Genomic DNA, 22517 nt, shown 5'->3' with positions numbered 1-22517 from the left:
CGAAGGAGAGGTTAATGTCATGATCTGTCAGTCTGCTCCACATCACAAGACGTCGACAGGAGAGGGTAGGAGGCCCCACCCGCTCAGGATGACCGCGGAGTGGCCGTGACTGTTCTTTCACCTCCCTGCCCCAACTAAGAATCCAAAAGGGACAGACAAGACATGAGAGGATCGACCTTAGCTTTATTTCAGCTTTTTGTTAAATGTCTTCCTCTCTAAGCCACAATGGGATTAGAAGGACAATTTCAAGGTTACTTCGGACTGTCTGGAAAAAAAGAAAGCTTGGCACTTTTGTCACATGCTGCAACACAGTGATTAGGGGGGATAGGGTACCTTGAATAAATGTGATCTCACCTCTGGATGCTCTAAAGTTTAAAGCTTGTAGACACACACACTCCATTTATCAACAGAATAGGTGTGTACTATTAAACAAGCCAAGAAAGCACTGAGCCAGTTTTCTCAAACATGCAACTAATGGATATTTAGTACAGTCGGCCAACAATAGCAGGCAAGCCATCCGGAGCCAAGAATATATTTCTGAATGCTGAGTGCTTTGGGACGCCATCTGTGTCTATGCCAAGTGCGCTGATGATTATCACATTGCCTATAATAAGCCCACAACATTAAGCCTGCACGCAATGTGTAGCAAGACCATTCCTTTCAATTATCCGCTTAAAGAGTTGATCGTGCTATTCTGTCAAGGGTGCATGGAGGGATAATGGCATTGTCCTTGTGGCACAGCAAGCCCCAAATAGTCGCATAAAGAGTCACTTCTCCTCCAGCACCTCAACGCCTGTTATCGGAAGGAATTTGAGATTCGCGGGTTATGATTTCTGCTATTAAACATGTTGCTAAGGACAACGTTTTTGGCTGGACCGCAGAGGGCCAGCCCTATAAACGCAAAAGTCTGACTGAGTGATGAAGTTGCATGATTAGTCGGACGAGTGTCATCGTTTCCTCATTGGCCGTTTGCTCTTTCAAAATTAAAAGGCGGGGCAGAGTCCGTTATGCAAATGAGCCCGTCCAGCGCGACGTGTCCGGCTCTTGGAAACTTGGACCAAGCTGTCAAACAAGGCCATCTAATTCTAAAATGAAAACAGCTTCAGCAGTAGCATCGCCTATTTCTCACTCATCATGTTTTCAGAAGTAGATTTTGGTGGATTGTTTAGAACGGCAGGCAGAAAACCAGGGACCAATCAGGTGCATTCCATGAGAGGGTACGTCACCGCTTGAGCGGCCAGTTGAGTGGAGCAGTGCGTCTCCTAGTGTCCTCATCGGACCTGGTGGACATGTACCGCTGGATTTAACATTATAGACATGACCACTGACTATTTGTAGAACAATCTAGCCACAAATTCACAGACTGACCGTACACGGTCCAGCCATATACTGGGTTTGACCGAGTCTTTCTGTCTGTATATCAACGAGATACAATTGGAAAAGTGGATGTTGTATGAGGATGTTTCCAACCTGGTCATTAGCCATTTTCTAGCAAAAACACCCAGCTTGTGCAGACTGACCTTATGTGGCGATACCATCCCACTAATTGGATTTTAAGAGGGATGTATCTAACCCGAGGGGAGGAAAAGGGCGATTGGGGACATTGATTTCCTTCACGTAACATTTTTCATCCCAAAGCCCACCACCGTCCACAATTAATCTCTGGGGCTCTGCAGCCACTAATTGACTTCACACTGACTTCTTTTTTTCACTGGACAATTACAGCTCTCAGCTTAAACAGTGGCATTAAGAGCAACGGGGCTTGTCTCGGACGGGAAAACACTCCACGCCTCTCCCATTTCGAGGGTGAGTGTTTAAGGGGAGTGGTGTTAGTTCTACCCCGATCACTTTCAGTGAACATGAGCTTGTTTGGGGGATGAGACCATTGGCGGTTGAACCCAAAATGCCTCTCTGTCTGTGCCTGCTGCTCTTTGAAGAGAAAACCAGACATGCCAGAATTGCCATCTTAAGGAAAAAAGAGAAGATGCCAGTACACTGTTGATTCTCTCTCTGCCTGTCACACAGAATGAGGCAGGACATTCTGTTACCCTGAGTTGCCAAATGAACCTAACAAGGTGGTAATTAGCAGATGGCGGGGGCTTTCTCGCTGTTTCCGGAGCTGCACTACTGTTAGAGAATTGCCTCATTAGACGCCCACTGACACCCCTGCTGGTGACATCTCTGCATTGCTTCCGCTCTCATTTAGCAAAAGCATTCTCTATGCGAGCCCATTGTGATTTGACTGCCCGTTTACTGGGTAATATCTTTACTGCTAGTCAATTGTTTTGGTCCCGGTGAAGTGAGGGCATGCTGGTGTGCCAAGAAGCGAGCACAAGCTGCGGGGATTTCACAGAACACAGGTCTTTTTGCTTTTGGCAGAATGGTTCCTGTGCCAAATTCATGCAGCACTATGATTGATAGTTTCACCTGAGTGTTCAGTATCTAGTGTGCAAGCTTTTATGCCAAGAAGTTGCTTTATTCCAACATTTCCGTCTTCGCCAAGTGTTTAACTTTTTTTTATTCCATCAAAATTGTAGCTCATGAGCATAATTTTAGCCATGCTAGCAGCATGGCTCTATAGATGGCAATGGTAGTTCACCACTTTGGTCCAGACTGAAATATCTCAACAATTATAGGATTGCCATGAAATTTGGTTCAGATATTCATGTCCGTCTCAGGATGAACTGTATTAACTTTGGGGATCCCTTCACTTTTCTTCTTTCGCCACCATTAGATCAAAACTTCCATTTTGTCCAATACTTTGATTTATGAGCAAATACCCAAACATCAGCATACTAGCATTGTCATTGTGAACATGTTAGCATGCTGACGTTAGTATTTAGCTCAAATAACCGCTTTTCCCAAATACCAATCTTGGAACCCATCGGCTCTCAGTCTGACGACAGATAAGCCTCTGGGGGCAAAGGGCTATATTTCTGGGTCAAGTCTAGAAGGTAACCCCCCGCGAAAACTCTTGGGAGACACGCTGCCCGACGGCCTATCCTAATCTTAACCAGTCAAGGTCAATGCCTAACCTTAACCAGTCCAGGTCAATGCCTAACCTTAACCAGTCAAGGTCAATGCCAACTCGATTGGTCAATACTACTCAGACTACAAACGGAAACTAGAATGCTTCTGATACCAAATCTTATCCTGTTGTCTACAGATTCTGCATGCATGTGAATGCAGAATATGTTGATAGAGATTACATGAGCACAACCTCACAGAACCTCACAGATTCTTGTTCTTGTTTTTAATGACATTTGCTGTAAATTTGGCAAAAAAATAAATAAATATAAAACTCCTTTTCCAAAGGATTGTGGGCAGTTCAAATGCTTTGTTGTGCTGTAGCTGTTGACTGTGTGCTTTACAGCAGAGAAATTAAGTCAAAATGGTGGTCTATGCTGCTGAAACTGTTTTATAATACAAGAAGTGAAGCTCTTGTCCAGGCTTTTGGCTGAAAAACGACTTGTCTCTCAATGAAAGACTTTTTTAGCAAAGCACTTCAATAGTTTTGACATCAGTTACAGAAAATGACAGATGGTGAGGTGAGCTGAGAGTAGCAGTTTCCCATGGCAGATACCAAAATCTAAGTGTCCTAGGGGACCGGGGAACGGATGACGGGCAGCAGCATGTGCTTTCTTTTCATTTCTGTGGATGTATGTGTGAAAGAGAGAGGCAGACAGAAAGTGTGGGTTTTGTAAGTACATCCAGACGATATGTTTTCACTCTTTACCCAGATTCTTACTTAGATCTTTTATTATTGATCTAAATAAGGTGTCTTCTCTCTTCTCCTCTCCTGCTCCTCCTCCTTTTACACATGATGTGTAAATACTGAAAACTACCAGCAACAGAGCCCGAGCAAAGGCTTGGTTATTTATTTGCCTTTATCCAGACTGATGCAACAGACAGAGATGGGCTGCTGCGGTGGAACCAGTGACAGGTCACCCGATTTGACTGTTCTCAGGCCATTAAATAGGCGTTATCAGTCGCTATAAGCACCATAGATGTGGGTCGTTACTACATTGTAAAAGTTAAAGTGAAACTTAAAGCAATGCGTTCTAACATGTTGTAAAACTGAATGAAATGTCACCTTTTGAACACAAACAGAAACGGCTTCTTTAGGTTTAAGCAACAAAACTACAACTTCACTTCTTTAGGTTTAGTCAACAAAACTACAAATTCACTTCTTTAGGTTTAGACAACTAAACTACTACTTCTTTAGGTTTAGGCAACAAAACTACAACTTCGCTTCTATAGGTTAAGGCAACAAAACTAAAACTTCATCTTTTTGGACTTAGGCAACAAAACTACAACTTCTTTAGGTTTAGGCAACAAAACTACAACTTCACTTCTTTAGGTTTAGTCAACAAAACTACAAATTCACTTTTTTAGGTTTAGGCAACAAAACTACAACTTCTTTAGGTTTAGGCAACAGCTACAACTTCACTTCTTAGGTTTAGGCAACAAAACTACAACTTCTTTAGGTTTAGGCAACAAAACTACATCTTCACTTCTTTAAGTTTAGGCAACAAAACTACAACTTCTTTAGGTTTAGGCAATAAAACTACAACTTCTTTAGGTTTAGGCAACACAACTATAACTTAATTAGGTTTAGATAACAAAACTACCACTTATTTAGGTTTAGATAACAAAACTACCACTTATTTAGGTTTAGGCAACAAAACTACAACTTCTTTAGGTTTAGGTAAAAAAACTACAACTTCACTTCTTTAGGTTTAGGCAACAAAACTACAACTTTTTAGGTTTAGATAACAGATCTACAACTTTACTTTTTTGGGCTTAGGCAACAAAACTACAACTTTTTTAGGTTTAGAGAACAAAACTACCACTTCACATCTTAAGGTTTAGGCAACAAAACTACAACTTCACTTCTTTAGGTTCAGGCAACACAACTACTACTTCTTTAGGTTCAGGCAACAAAACTACATCTTCACTTCTTTAAGTTTAGGCAACAAAACTACAACTTCTTTAGGTTTAGGCAATAAAACTACAACTTCTTTAGGTTTAGGCAATAAAACTACAACTTCTTTAGGTTTAGGCAACACAACTATAACTTAATTAGGTTTAGATAACAAAACTACTACTTATTTAGGTTTAGGCAATAAAACTACAACTTCTTTAGGTTTAGGCAACAAAACTACAACTTCTTTAGGTTGAGGCAACAAAATTACAACTTTTTTAGGTTTATGCAACAAAACTACAACTTCACTTCTTTAGGTTTAGGCAACAAAACTACAACTTTTTAGGTTTAGATAGCAGATCTACAACTTTACTTTTTTGGGCTTAGGCAACAAAACTACAACTTTTTTTGGTTTAGGCAACAAAACTACCACTTCACATCTTAGGGTTTAGGCAACAAAACTACAACTTCACTTCTTTAGGTTCAGGCAACAAAACTACTACTTATTTAGGTTCCGGCAACAAAACTACAACTTCTCAATTCAATTCAATTCAATTTATTTTTGTATAGCGTCAAATCACAACAGAAGTTATCTCAAGACGCTTTATATATAGAGCAGGTCTTTGACCGTACACCATAGTTTAGAGACCCAACAGTATCCACCAAGCGCACTGTGGCCAGGAAAAACTCCCCGATTACTGGGAAGAAACCTGGAGCAGAACCGGGCGCAGGGCGGGCGGCCATCTGCCGAGACCGGAAACCGTGAACTTCTTTAGGTTTAGGCAACAAAACTACAACTTCTTTAGGCTTAGGCAACAAAACTATAACTTTTTTTAGGTTTAGGCAACAAAACTACAACTTCACTTCTTTAGGTTTAGGCAACAAAAAAGCACTTAAGTTTACTCTAAGTTAAGGGAAAAATATTGTGTTTTGGGTTAAAATAACTACGTACACAAAGACAACCACACGTTGTTGGTTTCATGTAGTGTGCAAACTCCGGACTCCTGGGTGAAAGCCCTGTGTTTTGTCTCAAACTGTCTATACTACAGCGCCTGACTTCCGCTTCTGCTCCTGTCATAATTACTACAGTCGCTATAGGTCGCTGTCGTGTTCTTTTATACCTTCTTAGGAGATCTACCTTGTGAATAAATGATAAAACCTACTAGTGGGTGTAGTAGGCCCCTACTGACCCACATTTATGGGGCTTATAGTGACTGATAGTGCCTATATAATAGCCTGACAAAAGTCTAATCGGCTGGACAGATAGACGCACACATCACTTGAATGCAAAGGCTTGTGCAATGGGAGAAAACAAAAGGTTAAGTGGCCAGCAGTGGAAGAAAGAAAAATGGGGGGATGCATGTGAGGCTGCTAGCTATTATTCGGAAACTGATCTCAAACATAGGTGTGAGGAGCCCTTTGGGGATCTGCCAGGGCTGATGCATCTCCACAGCGAGGCAGGCAAAGACGCACAGTCAGAGATGGGAGCGATAGAATAATGACGAAAGGGCGGGAGGAGAGAGAGGCGGGGTGAGTTTCCACGTGCGTTCCCATGCATCATCCTTACTCCTCTCCGCAAACATCCCCCCTCTCCCTCCTTCCCTCCCTCGCTCCCTCTGTTTTTAATGATTCGCCATCCTTGAACGCCAGCACCCCCTCTCCACCACCAACTCCCCCGCACTCCCCCCTCTGGATGAGAGAGTGTCTAATAGCTAGATGACAAGGCACAAAGGCTTCCATTGTGTCCCGCATGCCTCGTACTACCGGCTCGGCAGGCCAGTGATGCGCTGCCTTGTAACCTAGCGGGGAGCTGAGAGTTTGCGGCCCCCTCCCTCTCTCTCTTTTCTCTCCCCGTCTCTGGAGATATGATGTAGCGCACTAACACAACCTGACAGGCGGGCCACAAAGACTACCCTGTTAGAAGCACTTGAGTGGGAGTTTGCTTTTGGGCAGGGGAGGTGATTTGCATGTGTTTGTGTGTGTGTGTGTGTGTGTGTGTGTGTGAGAGAGAAAGAGAAAGAGAAAGAGAAAGAGAGATTGATTTTGTTGACCCAGTGGGATATCTACCCTTAGTTGCAGGAATCCTGTGGTGACAATTAGCTCCATCCGTTGTCCATACTGAAACCAGCCGATCTTTCAAGGCCGAAGGGAAAATGGAGTCCAGGGCGGCAAATCCAAGCATGATAAAAGCCCCGGTGGAGGAAGAATCACTCCCATGATCCCCTTTTAACATGGGAACAGGCCTGACCCGGCAGGGGAGGGAATATTGTTTGTGTGTGTTTTGGGGTTTTTCATGTCTCATAGCTTCTGGGAACAGGGACCGCAGGCTTGCGGCTTCCCAGATGCAAAGCGTAGCCAGACCCGGCTTTTGTTTCCTTGACCTAAATTCCTCACATTCATCGTGCCAGTAAAAAAAGTCTATAGAGTTACATAATAGAGAACCATGCTTCCCTTGGCCCCGCACCTCTGCCATGCTGCAGTTACTGGACTGTTTCAACTTAAGCAAAGCAGCAGGCATGCTCGAAAGCCTCGGAATTCTGTAATTACTTGCATTATTAGCTCATGTGTGTGCCAGCGGAGCAAAAGTGTTCAGTTGTGTTGAACACCCTGTAAGCAAGAAACTCAAAAAGCTTTTAATGAAAGGATTTTCTGCATCACTTTTGGCAGATGTTAAAGGCGGGGGGGAATCGACCCCCTCAACCAGGCTACATAACGCTGCTGATATGCAGTCGTTTTCTCCCCTTAGGTGATGAATAATACAACTTCATTTAATTTACAATATTTTTGAATTTGGCAAGCGAGAGCTTTTTTTTTGCCCGGCAGCCAAGTCCATCCTTCAATACTTCCTGCTGATCATAAAAAACTGCTGCTCAAGTTTCAGAGTCAGATTCTTGTAGTGTGGGATGCGTAGGATGCTCCTCACTTTCAAATGTTCTTTTTGTTTTATTGTGGGAATATTTCTCTTTGTTACTACGCAGCGTGATTATGTTTTATTCCGTTTCTTTCTGCAAATTTCTGCTAGTTTGAACTCTGCCACTCTTTTGAAAGACGGGATCTTTTATGTGTTAGTGTGTGTGTGTGTGTGTGTGTGTGTGTGAGTGTGTGTGTGTGTGTGTGAGTGTGTGTTGGTGAATACATTCGAATGGAGTTGAAAAATGTTTCATATTGAAATCAAAGCAAGTCTACAATGAATTTTGAGTATGCATCGTCTGGTACGCCGACTCCAAACTGCGTGGTAATATTCATCAGCAGATTAGCCATCAGCAGAATTAGACTCACGATGGGGAAAGTCATGTATAAACAATCTCTGTAGGTGTCGTGCTGGGAGAGGTGTATTATCTCACAGACTGATGTTCCTCTAATGCGGATCTCACAGCCTGGCTGCTGCTTGACTTTGATTTGTCAACATTTTCTGATCTGCAGAAGATCTCAGGGATCTTAACACTTGCGTCAGAGAATCGCGTCAGACATTGACAGCAAACATGACCACATTCTGGCCTTGTAGAGAAGATGTGTTTGAAACCACACAAAAGAGAAAAAGCAGATATAGAGTATGGAACTAGATTTTGATGAAGCACTTACAGATACAGATATCGATGCATGTCAGTGTTAATTTCATTAAAGAAAACTATGATGAAATATATTCGTCAACAACATTTTTTCCAACGAGACGGTACAAACAACATGCAATATCGTTGATGAAAAAAGACAAGACTAATATGTAGTTTTAGACTCTGTCACTCTCTCTCTGTCTCAAACACACACACAACGTGCTGCGGCAGCGGCGCGCAGTCCGTCTCTTGGTCTACAGGGACGCTTTTTATCGCGAGGAACCGCCTCACTTCCCAGCATTGGACGCTTGATGGGCTGCCACTAGACCACAAGGCACTCGGCACCTGATTGGACGAACGCTTTCCCTCGTGGGCTGCTGCTCCCAGCTTTCAAAACGGAACCAACATGGCGGCTCGTTTGGAAACTTTCTTCTCTTATATCACGAAAATAGCTAATGAAAATATTTTATACGAGAAATAAGCCATGTTGTTGCTGAATCTGTCTTTATTTTGGATCGACAACGCTTAGTTTAAAATTTTCTCTGGAGTTTCCAGAGGCAGCGAGTCGCGTTGGACACCAATGATTTGCATAAAGTAGCCTAGACCTCAACTTTATGCAAATGAGGAGCGGCCAACGTGACGGTTCAGGTGGTTGAGTAACGCATATTTTTATATGTTGGACGGTGCGGATTTCTTCTCATAACGGACCAGTGGGTCCGGGGTGCTGCGCATCACTAATGAGCTCGGTCAGGACGACTTGAACTAACTGCAAAGCTGCATTCTTCATCATTCAACTTGTGAATTTTCATCAAATAATGATAAAATTCAATTTTATGTGAAATAAGTTTGATCAAAATTACAGAAATGTTCTATATAATCTGATAACTAAACAAGACTAAGATTAAATAAAAATAATAGCTGAAAAAAATTAAGAGAGAAAACATTTTTGACAAAAATCGAATGACCTTTCGGTGACTACAACTGGACTAAAACGTTTTGAGTTGTCGTTGACTAAACTAGACTAAAACTATGGAGGATAAAAATGACTAAAATGTGACTAAAACTAATAAGCATTTTAATTTTAAAACTAAGACTTAAGACTAAATGTAAAATAGCTGCCAAAATGAACACTGGTGCATGTTGCTGTTTTAACTGTCAGAACTGCAGCATGATGTTTTATGTAGACCGTGGACCCTAGTGCTCACTACCTCTGTCATCTCTGTGAGGTTAATTGTGTACCCCCTGCTAGACAGCTTCAAGGAGTCAGCGCTGGTTATTGATGCCCGCAGTGCAACTGAAGCCATATTCAAAGCACATCTGTGTGTCCCCTCCCGAGGAAGGAGCTGTTGCCCCGTGCACAGCAGGAGTTCTACTGTAGCAAACACAAGGGAATTCTCTCTGTTTCTTCTTTCTCTCTTTATCTCCCCGTTTCCTCTCTCTGACATTCTGTCGCTCAGAGGTTCAGAGAATAGTAAATTTCCCTCCTCCTTGAAGATAGCCGTGCAGCCCCTTCACTTCCTTAGACTTTGCTTGAAATGCGGTCGTTCCCGAGAAGCTAATGTTGTATGCCTCCTGCTTTTTGTCATGCATGCATCTCGATTTTAATAAAAGAGGTATCCATTATCAGGAATTAATAGAAGACGTGGAGGCCAGAACCGTCGCACACACAGCCTCTACGAAGTCCATTAATTCCTCATTATGGACATCTTGAAGGGCATTATCCCACTTATATCATCGTCACTTGCCAAAATGTGTTTTGCAACCAAAATCTAAAGTTTTTGCCAATCCAGTCTGTTTCCTTGGCAAAACCTGAGGGTTTGCTAATACCTGGTAAAATCATTACCATCCCATAAGGTCCCTATGAAATGGAAGCGTTCATTAATCCAGTAAATAGGATGAACCTTAGCTACGACTTGGCAACGGGAGATATTTCTAGACTGCTCAGCTTAAAGAACCGTTTGGCTCAGCTACGAGCCAGAAAGCTAACGTTATGCTAGCACGATTCAACGTAAACAACATTGCATACGGTTGAAAAACAGTAAATATAATTTGATAGTATGTTTAAGAACAAGACGAGATAGCTATCCAGCCACGTCATTGTCCCAAAATCCATATCAAGATTTTCATGAAATCTTGATTAGCATAAAGCTAACGTTATGCTAGCAAGAGTCAAAGTCAATAACATTGTGTAGAGTTGAAAAACAGTAAATACAATTTGACTGTATGTTTAACAACAAGACTAGCTAGCTATCCAGTCATGTCATTGTTCCCAAATCAATATCAAGATTTTAACTAAATCTTAGCATAATGCTAACTTTAAAGATAATAACACTGCATAGGCCTACGGTTAAAAGCAGTAAATATAATTTGACAGTATGTTTAACAACACGTCATGACATGTCATTGTCACAAAATCAATATCAAGATTTTCACGAAATCTTGGTTAGCATAACACTAGCATAAAGCTAACATTATGCCAGCAAGATTCAAAGACAATAACAATGCAAACAGTAAACACAATTTGACAGGATGTTTGACAACAAGACTAGCTAGCTATCCAGCCACGTCATTGTCCCCAAATCAATATCAAGATTTTCAGGAACAAATGAGAGGCCATGTGTAACGTTACTGTCGGTCACAGCCTGAAGTAGCGAGTTGAATAGTAAATGTGAGACGATCGCTCATGTGACCGTATCAGTTCAGAGGGGCAGTGTAAACGTACTTCTTGAAACTTGTGTGTTACAGTAGCCACAGTCGGTGTTCAGAGGATGAGGCACTGAAGGACTAACGTATTAGGACTGCGAACAGACAGTTTCACCCGAACTAGGCTACTTAGTAGGTGTCCATTATCAGAAATGACTGGACGCCCTGCAGCGAATCAGAATCGAGTATTCACCCAGACAATGATATAATTAATGTTTCATCATATGTGACGGCTTCAATATCTTTGCCACTTAGCGCCTAGCCTTCTCAGGTACAAGTAATTGCTGTCAGGACAAGCACCCTTTGGATTCGGGGTTTGTAGCACATGTCGTTGTCCATCACAGGAGTGTGTTGTAGCTTGTTATGAATTTAAATTTCAGAATGTCTTTTTGATCGTCTCAAAATCAAATCATCAGAGCGGGTGTTTTCTAAACGAGCGCCATGTAGGTGCCCTCCTCCTCCTACGTGATATAATTGTTGTTAACACAGATTTCTCTTTCCTTCCCTCTAGGTAAAGTGTTGAACACTGATCTGCGTCACTACCTCAGCCTGCAGTTCCAGAAGGGCTCCCTGGACCATAAGCTCCAGCAGGTGATCAGGGACAACCTGTATCTGCGCACCATTCCCTGTGAGTAGCCTCTGCAGCTCAGTCTCCACTCTCTGTCTCCTTGTTGCCCTCTGACCTCTCCAGATGGAGCCTGGTCTGTTGTCATCTGTAGCTACACCTGTACCATCCTACCTATATTCTGGCCTCCATTTCCTGTCTTTTTAAAAAGACATTTAACTTATTTTCCTCCTCAACGTCCGTCCACCAAAACTTTACTATCCACTTCATAATGAACCTCCTAATAAGCTGAGTAGACTTTGATACGGAAGGCTAACATTATCTACCATAAGTGAAATACGCTTTAAGACTTCAGGGCTTGTACAAAAGAAACTCTATTGGAATGGAGGGGAATGACACACTCTCCTGGTTTTATGTCTAATTTAACCAAAATGAGTTTTGAGACTGAATATATGAAGTACTGAATTAAAAGAGACATTTATTTTCAGTTTCTGATTATAGTCGGACCTCAGTTATCTTACAATTAAAGGTGTGAAAGAGAACTTTTTTCTCAGTTCTCTCTTCTTTTTTTTGTTCTCCAGTGCTTCTCTTAAAATAGAAGAATAAATAACCAGGACGGATTTTTGCTTTTATACTCGAGTGATTTTGAAATGGACATCAAGGCCAACAGGCGTAAATGAAAGAGCAGCTGCAATTCTCTGGGCTGCACAGCTGAGTTAAAAATAAATAAATAAATAAATGTTTTTTTGCCATTTATGACTGCTCCAGACATCGTTTGTTATCTGTGCAACTCCCAGTTAGCATTTGGAAAGCTCTCATTTCTGACATTTTGCATGAAGGGAAAGTCATTTAAAGGCATCATTTGAAGTTGCATTTAAAGTACAATAAAGCAGTGATGATTAATTGAAGATACTGATGACATAATGAGCATAATGCTTTCTCATCTTGCTGAGTGAATCTGCCCACAGATTTGCTGTAGAAATGCATAAAACACTTTACAATTTGCTCCTTAGCTAGTAAGTAGCCGTATATTTAAAGCAGTAACATCTCAATCTCTAACATCTCGATAAGGTTATTACAGTTAAAGCAGAAGTAGGCAAGATTGGAGCAAATATGATTAAAAAAAGTAATTTTTATAAAATAGTCACTATATCCTGACAGTAGTGCATAAGACAGGTAATCTGAAAAAAAAATCATGTTCCTCTGTCTCCTCTGGTGCTCCTAACGGCATCTGCAAGATTTCACAGACCGGAGGAAAACAACCAATCAGAGCCGAGCTGGAGCCTTGCCGTCTCTGAGCAGCTGTCAATCACTCGTGAACTCCGATCAAATGGTCAAACTAGGCAGCGCTGATCAAATATGAATCAATATTCTGTTACTGTAATGCCTATTTCTCTCCAAACATGTTCTCAGAATCATCTTGTAGTGCACGGCTTAGCTGTAAAATGAGAAAGTTTGTGACCAGGCAGCCATGTTGAGATCAGTTGAGGAAATACCAAGCACCGCCCACCAGCCGGAGCAAACTTTCTCATTTTACAGCTAAACAGTACACTACAAGATGATTCTGAACGCATTTGACACGAGAAATAGGCATTTCAGTAACAGAATATTGATTCATATTTGATCAGCGCTGCCTAGTTTGACCGTTTGATTGGAGTTTGTGAGTGAATGACAGCTGCCTCCATTGAATGAACAGCCAATAAGAACGCTCTCTCTCTGAAATGACCTGTGATTGGCCAAAGTCTCCCGTCACGGGCTACTTTTTCTAAAGGCGGAAAACAGAGCCATGAGGAGGTGCAGAAGTCTTAGTTTTCTCTAAGAACACTTGAATTACAATATGCTGAAAGGTAAGGATGTCCATAATTAACCGTTAAACCGTTAACTGACATTAAGCATTTTAACCGATTAACGCTATCGGTTAAAACGGTTAAAAGGAATGTTAATAATTAACTCAAAAGCTGAGCGGCTCAGAGGAGCGGCTCGTCTCTTTAAGGAGAAAAGCTGGTCCACCTTAACAGCCCACTTTAAGAGGCAGAGTCGGAGTTGCAGGATACAGGAAGTCGGTTCCGGTCTCTCTCAGCTCGCTTGAGCGGAGTGGAGGAGTTGTAGTTTCGTAGCATTTATTCAGCGACAAATAAAGTGTACACACACTGCTACACCTACGTTCACAGCTAGAACGCCACCAACAACCTCACACTCACCGCCAACACACACACACGGTCTGTTGGAAACTCACTAAAGTTACACAGACTACGTGTGCGGCGGCGAGCACGAAGCCTCCGGCAATGCTACAGCTGCTAACGTAGCACAAATACACACACTGTTTGTTGGCCACTCGCTAAAGTTATGCCGGGCAGACACACAGCTGACAACCTGCTAAACTAAACTAAATGTGCGGTGGAGACTTTTACTGGGAAAGTGGCTGCATGTCCGCGACACTACACGCAGCATCGTAGCTGCTAAGTTAACGCTCCCGAACGGTGAACTGGAGACTCCCGTCAACCAATATCTGTTGTGCTCCTGCAGCTGGTACACCGCTGCATTCGAGGCACAAATCTTTTCGGTTAATTGTTAATAATCGGTCAACGAGGGTCGGTTATCTGTTAAGAATTTTTTTCAAAATGAGCATCCCTACTGAAAGGTTATTATGGAATTTTTGCCCAACGATGCCAAAAACTTTCCGACTACTGCCACTTTAATCGCCAACTATTTTGATAATTAATTCTTTGGTTTTTAGTAATCTTTTAAGAAAAAAAAGTAAAGATTCTCTGATTCCAGCTTCATAAATGTGTAATTAATTAAGTTTGTATGTCTTGTATTAAGTTTGTAAGTATGTCGTAGGTTTCAGTATAAAGTTGTAATATGTCAATCTCTTACATCTCAATGAGATTATTACAGTCAAGCACTGACAGCACACATCATGTTCTAGTATTCTGTACATTTGAGTCCACTTCGAAGATATAAAAACGAGTGCCATGCGTATCCTACGTGAGACGTTGCAGTCTGGCTTCAGCAGCTCAGCATATGTCTCTTGTCCATTCTGTGCCAGTGGTTTATCACAGTGCGCTGAGCCACAGTGACCGCGCGAGGAGCCTAAATAGCCACTACAGTGTGATGCCTGTGCTCATTACAGCAGCACGAACGGCGTCTCAGAGTGAGAGGAGCATGACTTCCTTCTTGCGCCACACACAGCGAGGCTTCATTAAGTGTCACTGCTGCCTCCCACAGAAGGAGCTCAAGACAGTGCCAGGGGTCCAGGCAGGGCACCTTGAAATCCTTGAAGCCTGGCTAAATCCCGACCCCCAACTCCCCCACCAACTACTTCTTTTTTTAACTATGAATCCCTGGGCATTAATATCCGTCACGGCACGGCAATCAGCTCCACGAGTCTCATTGCCAGATTTAAAAAAAGGATAGTAGAAATGTAAAAAAGTGCCCCAGGTTTTCAGTCCTTTTTGAAGATTGAAGAGGGTTTCTTTTAAGTTTTTAAGCCACTGAGACAAAAGGCAGAATACAGCTTTGCATTGATGTAGCTCATCATGGAGTCTTCCTACTACAGAGAAATAAAAAGTTTAACATGAATCAAATAAAGTTTTTCCTTCTATATTTCATACAAAGATTGCATAAATATAATTATGAATGCAGGCCTCAAGGAAGAAATGGAGATGTTACGAGGTGAAATGCAGCAAGTGCTAGCTACTTGATCATGATTTCTTTTTATTTTCACATTGCCTCAAAACTCATGCTATTTTTCATTTAATTAAATAACCTTTATGATACCAGACATATTGTGATATAATATCTTTCATTCTTGAGTATTAATCAGCATTCGTTCTTACTTTAGATGAATACATGAATGAGACAAAACAAAGCAAAGCAAAGCTAGTTTAGTAATTGTTTGTGATGAATGCAAATATTATCAGTTACTTACAACATGCATCATACTGGTAAGTTAAGCATCAATGCTCCTTTAATTTTTTACCATAAAAACATCAAGCTACTGCTGCAACACAAGGTAAGCTATCTCAGCCAGTTGAGAACCAGCTTATGCTCCAAAAATCTTCTTTAATCTGATATTTGCCTCAAATTGGGCAAACTGCATGAGGTCAATATTGTTGGTATAGTATTCTGATTTGTTGTGTATTCATCAGACACGACAGCCAACGTCCAACAGTCCCTCTTGTTCTTCTAGAAATCTAAAGTTGACTGATCTGGTATCTGTCAGTAGGATTTTACCATTTTTTTACCAACTTTGTTTCTTTTCTGTTGTTCAGCTGCAATTAGCATCACTGAACTAGAATGGAACAGCACAGATAGCTTCCACAGCCTCTGTTTACACCATTCCTTGTATAAGGAGAGACATCCCAGGCATAAACATCGTTTTTTCATCCTCTGCTCAATTTTGAGATCTTGGGCAATTTTGCTTCCATAACATGTCTTTTTTCAGACTAGTGGAAAGAAAATACACATTTAGGTGTTTATTTTACTACACTTTGTCTATTTGTGTCTTTAGACTTCTCCTAAATTCACCCAAAGTTAGCATTAGATAATGCCGCATTTGCATATTTAAAGGGGACCTATTATGCTTTTGTGTTTTTTCCCTTTCCTTTAGTGTGTTATATATTTTTTTGTGCATGTAAAAGGTCTGCAAAGTTACAAAGCCTGAAGCTACACCAGTGGGAGTTACTCTCCCCCACAAAAACATTGCTCCTGAACTGCCTGAAACGCCTTGATTGAAATCCCGCCTTTTCTTCCGTAACTTGGTTTCATGGTGATATCTATTAGTTGTTTTTTGTTACCCTGTTCACCTGTAGCATCTTGCAAAATGTATGGAATTTTTCAGTCCATATCTTTAAAGTTTTGAGCCAGAAATCTCCACTTAAGTAGCACTTACATCCACCAATCTTTCTAGTTTCATTCCTTTCTATATTCTGCATGTTTTTACAGAGGGGCTTGTTCATATATCATTCATAGCCTGATTTATATAGTATTTTATTCCTAAAAATATGGCAAAATTGATTTTTTTTTTTATGGCTGTTGACAGTATTTTCAGATTTATGGAGTGATAAAAAAAGAGATATCCATAATTCCCTCTGTTAAAACCTTTGACTCTAATATGTCAACAAAATGAAACAAGATTTTTTTTAACCCAACTTAATCCAATGTTCATATTTATGTTCTGAAAATGTATGCAAATTAGCACATATTTGTTAAGATAATGCCTCATTTGCATATTCAAACATAACAATTTCAGAAAACTTGTAGTACAAAAAATAATAGTCTTTTTTTTTTTTTTAAGTTATTTTTGGGGGCATTTTTACCATTTTTATTGACAGTGGGATAGAGTCTTGGAAAGGGGAGAGAGAGAGAGAGTGGATGCGGAAAGGGCCACAGGCCGGATTCGAACCCAGGCCACCGCGGTCAGGACTGAGGCCTGTTACATGGGCGTCCGCTCTACCAACTGAGCTAACCAGGCGCCCAAAAAAAAAAAATATATATAAAAAAAAAATAATAGTCTTAATCTAACTAATCAGCTGGGGATGTTTCATGGTGATATGTATTAGTTATATGTTTTATCCTATTCACTTGTAGTGTCTGTAAAACTCTTTAAAATCACCTCTTAATATTACAGCAACACTTGAGACATCAGATGATAACACAAAGGCAGACAGTGCTGTTATGAGAATTAGAACTGTAAGGGTGCTAAAACTGATCCAACTTATTTGAGAATCTTCAGGTAAGGTAGCTGAATAAACAATAAAAAGCCAAATAACCACATTTCCCTGCTCCTTCCTCCAAAAACAAGCTCATATTTCCTCCTTCTGTGGCTTTCGCTGGTCTCTGATTGCTCTGTTTGACGGAATAAAAGATTGTCTCTGCGACAGACTAAGCTGTTTCAGATGTGACGGCTCATACCGCAGTCAGGATGGATGTTGACACAGAAAGAAAATGAAAAACGGGGATAGATTCCTATTAAACTCTGAGTTAAATTCCCCCGGGCCTGCAGCACAGCCTGATAGCAGAGCAGCAGTTCAGCTGAGGTATCGTAAAAGCCCTGATTACATCTTAGATGACGGTAAGCAGAGTCGGCATGTTAGGCAGCGTAAAATCATTTTCATAACAACATGTTTTCAATGTCTCACAGATGAGAGTATCATCAAGGCAAAACATGACACTTTCTTTAACCAGTTGCAGCAGTTATGGTGGATTATTATTTAATGACTTTAACTTTGTGTGAACTGGAATGAAGTGTGGAGTTTCACTTTTGGATCGACAGTGCGTTTTAGGTGAAAAACAGAAGTAAATATCTTAAAAAGGAGGAGAAAAAGTTTAACTTGTGTTGCTTCAAGATCATTTCAGACATAAAGCAACTGACCGTGAAGGGGACGATACACTGTAAAACATGTCAGTGGTTTTTACTCCCTTGACCTTATAGAGTTTAGCCTAGGTTTATGAACGTGAACAGATCTCTCCCCAGTGGTAGAAACAGGTGGTAAGGCTGTAACCTTTAGTGTTATTGGAAAGGACTTTGACAATGAAGATGCTCTGGGGTTATTCACAAACTCTTTGGTTTATTGCAAATAAGAATGTCCCAGAAAAGGTCTGGCATAAACAAGATTTTGACTTAAAACGGCAGTAGGCAGAATATTTTTGGCGTCATTGGGCAAAAATTCCATAATAACTTTTCAGCATATTGTAATTCAAGTGTTCTGAGAGATAACTAGACTTCTGCTCCTCCTCATGGCTCTGTTTTCAGGCTTTAAAACATCCAGCCTGTGACGGGAGACTTTGACTAATCACAGGTCATTTCAGAGAGAGAGCGTTCCTATTGGCTGTTCATTCAACGGAGGCAGCTGTCAATCACTTGTAAACTCTGATCAAACGGTCAAACTAGGCAGCGCTGATCAAATATGAATCAATATTCTGTTACTGTAATGCCTATTTCTTGTGTAAAATGTTGTCAGAATCATCTTGTAGTGTAGTGTTTAGCTGTAAAATTAGAAAGTTTGCTCCGGCTGGTGGGCGGTGCTTGGTATTTCCTCAACTGATCTCAACATGGCTGCCGGGTCACAAACATTCTCATTTTACAGCTAAACTGTGCACTACAAGATGATTCTGAAAACATCTGAGGAGAGAAATAGGCATTACAGTAACAGAATATTGATTCATATTTGATCAGCACTGCCTAGTTTGAACATTTTATTGGAGTTTGTGAGTGATTGACAGCTGCCTTTGTTGAATGAACAGCCAATAGAAACCCTCCCTCTCTGATTGGCCAAGTCTCCTGTCACGGGCTACTTTTTTTAAGACTAGTCGGAGGACACAGAGGCACATGTTTTTTTTCAGATTACCTGTCTCATGCACTACTGTCAGAATAGCATACTACTTGCTCCAACTTGCCTACTTCAGCTTTAAGTAGCATTATACTGCCAAGTCACCATTATACATTTATGTTTAATCAATATTTTCCACTAAATCGCCATGGAAACCAAGCTGTGCTTGGGATTTTGAGGAGAAATTGCTTCGTGAAGGCACAGCAAATATGAAAGTAGTGTAATTATTCAACAAATATGCAGAGGTTGATATATTTCATCCATTCATGTACTTGGTGCACAACTTACTAAAGCCGTCCTCTCTAATTCTCCTCACTCGTGCATTGCATTAATATAGTATTTAATTGCATCCTTAAAAGGATAGTTTGGGTGTTTTGAAGTGGGGTTGTATTATACTTATCCATAGTCAGTGTATCACCTACAGTAGATGACGGCCGGCACGCCCCCAGCTTGGAGAAGCAGACAGGAGTTACCGCATGGGAGGAAAGCAATGTACTGCTGTGGACGGGTCACCGAAAAGAAAGACTCACCTAAAAAATAAATATCAGTTTAAGTGTACATTATATTTAGAATATCTTCACTATTTTACCTTGCCGCCAGTCAGCCCTTTCTGACGGGGAACTGAAGCCATTGTATCCATCTATGCTTTTGCCAGAGCTACCAGACTCCATTGAAAAAAAACAGTAATTTTACATCGCAGTCTGTTTGCCTTAGCGAGAGCATATATAACGCCTTCAGTTCCCCTTCGGAAACATAGACTGTAAAGCTGTCTCACAGCAAGGTAAACCAATATTCTAAATATAGCGTACACTTAAACTGATATAAACCTTTCTTTTAGGTGATTAAAATATGTTTTGCTGCCGGCCCGTCCACAGCAGTACATTGATTTGCCTCCGTACAGTATCTCCTGTCTGTTTCTCCAAACTGGGGCTGTGTCGACAGTCATCTACTGTAGATAATACACTGACTATGGATAAGTACCTCATACAACTCCACTTCAAAACACCCAAACTATCTCTTTAAGGATTAAAAGTGGTGCTGCACAGAACTCAAAGTAAAAGCGTGCAATTAAAATCCTGTTGATTATCATTATCATCAGTTACACTTCCTCTGTATTCTGACAGCTGTGCTGCTGGGCAGAGGATGTTTTTTTCTCAGTTTCATATTTTAATAATTAATTCATAGCTTTGTGGTTCCAGCTCTGTTCACTATTCATGATGTAGACACAGATTCACTCGAGTGCTGTATTTGGACTTGAATCATATCCCTGTGTGCATGTGAGATACAGTTGACTACGTTTATATGCACAAAATATGCCGGTTTTTGGCCTTATCCCAAAAAAGACAATCTTCCTATACTAAGCTGTTTACATGGGTAATGAAAATGAATATTCCACTAATATTCCCGTTTACATGCAGCCGTGCATACTCCGTTTACTAACGTAACCGGTGGAGGACTTGTTTGACAGCCTCCCTCTTTCATTCATTCAACCACCTCCTTGAAAAAGGTCAACATTGTGATATTTGGGCAAATCCAAAAAACCTGTTGATATCCAAGTCTTTCATAATGTTTAACAGAAGGTGTGTTTCTCCTTCTGACCAGAAATGTGGGCTTTTCTTTTGGGCATGCATCTCTGCAAACTGTTAGCTGGCCATAAACAGGCAAGAGGTTGTGTGTCACAAACTGCCGTGAAACCCCCAATTGAGACGCATATTCCGAATGCATTATACTGTATACATGTCCAAAAATAAATCTAAAAACAGAATTGGCATATCCCACATGTCTTAATCGGAAAATACTTCATTCGGAATAAGACCCATATCAAATTCGCAATATTGTTATATTCGGAATACGGCTGTCAATCCATTAATATATTTAGTCGTAATTAATCACATGATTGTCCATAGTTAATCGTGATTAATTGCAAATGAATCTCACATTTTTTATCTGTTCTAAATTTACCTTAAAGAGAGATTTGTCAAGTATTTAATACTCTTATCAACATGGGAGTGGGCAAATATGCTGCTTTATGCAAATGTATGTATATATTTATTATTGGAAATCAATGAACAACACAAAACAATGTCAGATATTGTCCAGAAACCCTCACAGGTACTGCATTTAGCATAAAACAATATGCTCCAATCATAACATGGCAAACTGCAGCCCAACAGGCAACAACAGCTGTCAGTGTGTCAGTGTGCTGACTTGACTATGACTTGCCCCAAACTGCATGTGATTATCATAAAGTGGGCATGTCTGTAAAGGGGAGACTCGTGGGTACCCAGAGAACCCATTTACATTCACTGATCTGGAGGTCAGAGGTCAAGAGACCCCTTTGAAAATAGACATGCCAGTTTTTCCTCATCAAAATTCAGCGTAAGTTTCGTAACAAGCTAGTATGACATGGTTGGTACCACTGGATCCTTTAGGTTTTCTAGATTCATATGATACCAGTATCTTCACTCTCGTTTTTAATCTGAGCCCGCTACAATCTCGGAAATATCGAATTGCGTTAATGGGTTAAAGAAATTAGTAGCGTTAAAACTAATTTGCGTTAACTTCGACAGCCCTAATTCGGAATAATGGTGGACTTTTAATGTGCATGTGAACTGTGAGAGAGCTGGAAAGCATCTCCCTCACTCAAGTTGAAAAGAACACACATGCACAGTGACAGTGTAAAGTTGGACAACACAATCTAATACAGGAAGTGATTAAGTTTATGTTGTGCTTTTATTTTGGTAAACTGCACTGATCACTCTCTCTCTGAAGTCCACTTCCTGGAGGCGTGATTTCACAGAGTGCACATGTGAGAATGCAGCCACAGGTCTCCAGCTGCCATCAGTCACCTTGTTAGACCAAACCAAGTGGCAGGAAGAGAGAGGGGTGTGGGTAGTGGGGTTGCTTTGTTAAGTTGGGATTGTTTGATGTTTCTTAAGTTTATTATGCTTCCTAGTTAACTTGTGTTAGACTGTATAGTCATGTGTATTTTGTATATTATATTAGTATGGTGATGGTTTAATTGTAAATACAGTTAATTCATTTATTTGGGGAGTGTTCAGGTGCCTTTTATTGTTGGGAGGGTCCATTTGGTAATTAGGCCAGCTGGAGAGGAGCCAGTGGTTCAGAGCTAATTTGGGAGAGCAACCATGTTAGATGTTTTGTCAGTGACTAAAGTCTGTGTTACCTAGAAGAAACCGGGTTCATTGTCCAGCTGCCTGTTTGCCATGGGTGAGATTGTGAAGTTCTTTTTGTCACTCGCTAAAAATCACCAGTAAAAAGAGCCGAGCTCTGTGAAGAACTGTTTGACTCATTGTCTCATCTTTAAACCATGTCATACACCTCCTTCCCACCTGCTTTTTCATCCTGGTTGTTAAGACTTACCACACTCAAAACCTTACATGAACATATTCAGTGTCACTTCTAGCTAACCCCCCCCA

General features: G+C 40.9%; 1 protein-coding gene across 4 annotated transcripts in view; it reads left to right on the top strand.

Moving 5' to 3' along the window:
- Positions 1 to 22517, top strand: part of magi3a (membrane associated guanylate kinase, WW and PDZ domain containing 3a) — a 185266-nt gene that overhangs the window by 101910 nt on the left and 60839 nt on the right. For 3 of the 4 annotated variants that reach the window (XM_037771389.1, XM_037771390.1, XM_037771392.1), the window contains exon 2: positions 11690 to 11806. In XM_037771389.1, the coding sequence (XP_037627317.1) occupies positions 11690 to 11806 (117 nt within the window). Of the gene's footprint in view, positions 1 to 11689; positions 11807 to 22038; positions 22309 to 22517 lie in introns of those variants that run through there. The other variant, XM_037771391.1, reaches the window with a different exon arrangement.

Source organism: Sebastes umbrosus, chromosome 6, assembly GCF_015220745.1.
Source record: "Sebastes umbrosus isolate fSebUmb1 chromosome 6, fSebUmb1.pri, whole genome shotgun sequence".
Lineage (NCBI taxonomy): Eukaryota > Metazoa > Chordata > Actinopteri > Perciformes > Sebastidae > Sebastes > Sebastes umbrosus.
This window is presented reverse-complemented; position numbering and strand designations above follow the sequence as displayed.